Source organism: Arachis ipaensis, chromosome B04 (assembly GCF_000816755.2).
Source record: "Arachis ipaensis cultivar K30076 chromosome B04, Araip1.1, whole genome shotgun sequence".
Lineage (NCBI taxonomy): Eukaryota > Viridiplantae > Streptophyta > Magnoliopsida > Fabales > Fabaceae > Arachis > Arachis ipaensis.
In genome coordinates, this window is record NC_029788.2 from 131,683,104 (window position 1) to 131,685,874 (window position 2,771).

General features: G+C 29.6%; 1 protein-coding gene across 1 annotated transcript in view; it reads right to left on the bottom strand.

Annotated features, from left to right (window-relative positions):
- The window catches only part of LOC107638189 (isoleucine N-monooxygenase 2-like), a 3,440-nt gene continuing 819 nt past the window's right edge, over positions 151 to 2,771 (bottom strand). The window contains exons 2-3 of the mRNA XM_016341357.2: positions 1,684 to 2,038; positions 151 to 877 (exon numbers count right to left, since the gene is read on the bottom strand). Of these exons, the coding sequence (XP_016196843.1) occupies positions 218 to 877; positions 1,684 to 2,038 (1,015 nt within the window). The 3' untranslated portion in view covers positions 151 to 217. The remainder of the gene's footprint in view (positions 878 to 1,683; positions 2,039 to 2,771) is intronic.

The following is a 2,771-nucleotide window of genomic DNA, read 5'->3' on the forward strand; positions in this document are numbered from 1 at the left end:
AAAACAAAATCTAGGTAGAAATTTAGGTGCAGTCAACTTCACGTGAAGTTGATAGTTAAGAATTATTAGATGAAAATTTAGTCAAATCAGTCAAATCATTTAACGACTCTCAACTATCAACTTTACGTAGTCGACTCTATCTGAATTTTCACCTTAAATCTAACTTGTTTTTGGCTAATTCTTTTTATTACCGATCGAACATTTCCATAATAATAACTTAAGTAGAAACTCCATAAACCTCCGCCGGCAACCGCGGCGTTGCAAATGCCATGAGTGGCTTTGCTTTTATGGTACCTCCTTCTGTTTCGGAGAGGTCAATGGTTGTTTCATTGGGTGGCACACTCCAATTGAAGCCATGTAACATTCTAGCAAACAACATAACTGTCATGGTAGAACCAAGATTGATTCCGGGACATCCCCGTCTTCCGGTGCTAAACGTAATCAACTTCAAACTCGGCTCATTTAAACTCAAATTCTTAAACCCATCAATATTATTGTTATCTTTTTCTAAATGGCGTTCGGGTTTAAACTTCAAGGGTTCTTCCCATATTCTTGGATTTTGTCCGATTCCTTGCCGTCTTAGAACAATGTGGCTACCCTTTGGAATGAAGTATGTGTTGTTGGCAACAAATGTGTCCTCCATGGAAACATGGGTAGTGTTGATATCATCAATGGGGTGAAGGCGAAACACTTCTCTTGCACATGCTTTTATGTAATTGAGTTTTGGAATGTCTGATTCTTGTACTTGTCTTTCCTTGCCAACCACAGTATCTAATTCCTCCACCGCCTTTCGGAGCGTCTTCGGCCGATTTAGCATCTCGGCAAGTCCCCATTCAAAGGCATTCGATGGATTGTCCACGGTTGCAATCATCATATCCTGAACATCAATTTTTATTTATTGACTAATCTAAAAAGTGAAAACTCGGTGTCGTTAATTTTATGTGAGATTGATAATTGAAAATCGTTAAATAAAAATTTAATCAAATCAGTTAAATTATTTAACAGCTTTTAATTACGTAAAATTAACTGTATCTAAATTTTCACCAAAAAATCAAATTGAAGATTTATGTATATGCATGTATATGATTGAATAATGGATGTCTCTCCCTAATTTTATTTGAAAACTCAACATTATTTGAAAAAAAAGTTGAATATGTATATCCAGTTATTTTTATATAAAATCAATAGTTAAAAATTATTAAACTATTTGATATATTTAACTAAATTATTATCTAATAATTTTTAACATTTAGAAAAAAACAATTACACGTGAGTGTTCACTTTATTTTAGTTTAATACTTTTAATTTAAATAAAAGAAAGGTATTAGGCACCTTAGATGGAGAGTAAGTTAGGGCTCCATAACTTTTTGTTAATAATATATTAATACATAATTAATTATATGTGTAAAACTCTTTTACATCAATTATATTATATACGCATGAAAGTTAAATTTGATATTTGGTAAAAATCATCAGAACTCTTGTTTTACTTATGAATTGAAAAAGACTTTCATATACTCATCATTGCACTCAATATGTAATTTTTTAAAACATTTTCTCTTAATTCCACCTTGATTATATATCAACCTTTAATAATGTTCATTAAAAATGTGTAACTTATGCACTGAAAAGTTAAAAATACAATATAATATATAAAGATAGTAGAGTATCAAGTGTTATTACCATAATTTGAGACTTAATTTCATCAAGAGTCAAAAGTGGATTATCATTTGCATCTTTCAAGGAGATTAGAACATCAAGCAAGTCCTCTTCACATGTTCTTTTACCATTCTTCCATTGCTGAACCCTATCTTCAATTAAGGGATCATGATACTTCAATATCAACTTAGTGGCCATCTTCAAGTTCTTCTTATGACCATCCAAGTCAAGCTCTCTCAAGCATGCAACATAATCAGAGATAGAGAATGCAAAGAGGTATCTCAAAACAGTGAAGATTGCATCAATATGTTCCACCTCCTCAAATCCGGGTCCTCCATCTTCCCTTCCTTTACCAAAGTGCCTTGAATTGAATACCAACCTGTTGGATCGGAATAATAATAATACAATTCAATGTGTGCAAAGAATAAATTTTAAAAAATCTCAAAATATTAAGCTCTTTATTATTAAGGCCTCATGTTTAAATTTTCTAGGGTTTTCGGATAAAAATATAGAAACACTAAATATGAAATATTATAAATAAAAAAGTTATATTTCTATTTTGTTTCTTATATTTCTATTTGTATCTACTGCATTTCTCATAATATTTTGGTTAACCAAAAAATTGAACAACTTTTTTTTTTCTAGAACAAATAATATTTTGTCTGTTTCTGTATTTGTCTATTTTTTAAAATAATTTTTGTCTTCTAGTATATTTGTTATTTCCGTCACGAAATTTAATTATATCAGACAGTCGACAACATGTACATTATTCATAATACAAATGCGTGATTTAACTCATTTTTAATGGTTTAATTACTCTATTGGTCTTTATAGTTTCACGAAATTTTTAATAAGGTTTTTATATTTTTTTTAATTGAGTCCTTGCACTATTTTTTTTTAATGGTTCCTATATTTTTTTTTTCTTTTTTTTGGGTTTCTATACCAATTTTTTTAGTTCGGTCTTACTGTTAAAAGGGATCTGATTGAAAAAAAATTTCGTGCAAGGACCAAATTAAAAGAGAAAAATGTATAGAAATCTAATTAAAAATTGTGCAAAATTATAGGGACCAACAGAATAATTAAACTATTTTTAATTAATAAATATTACTCAA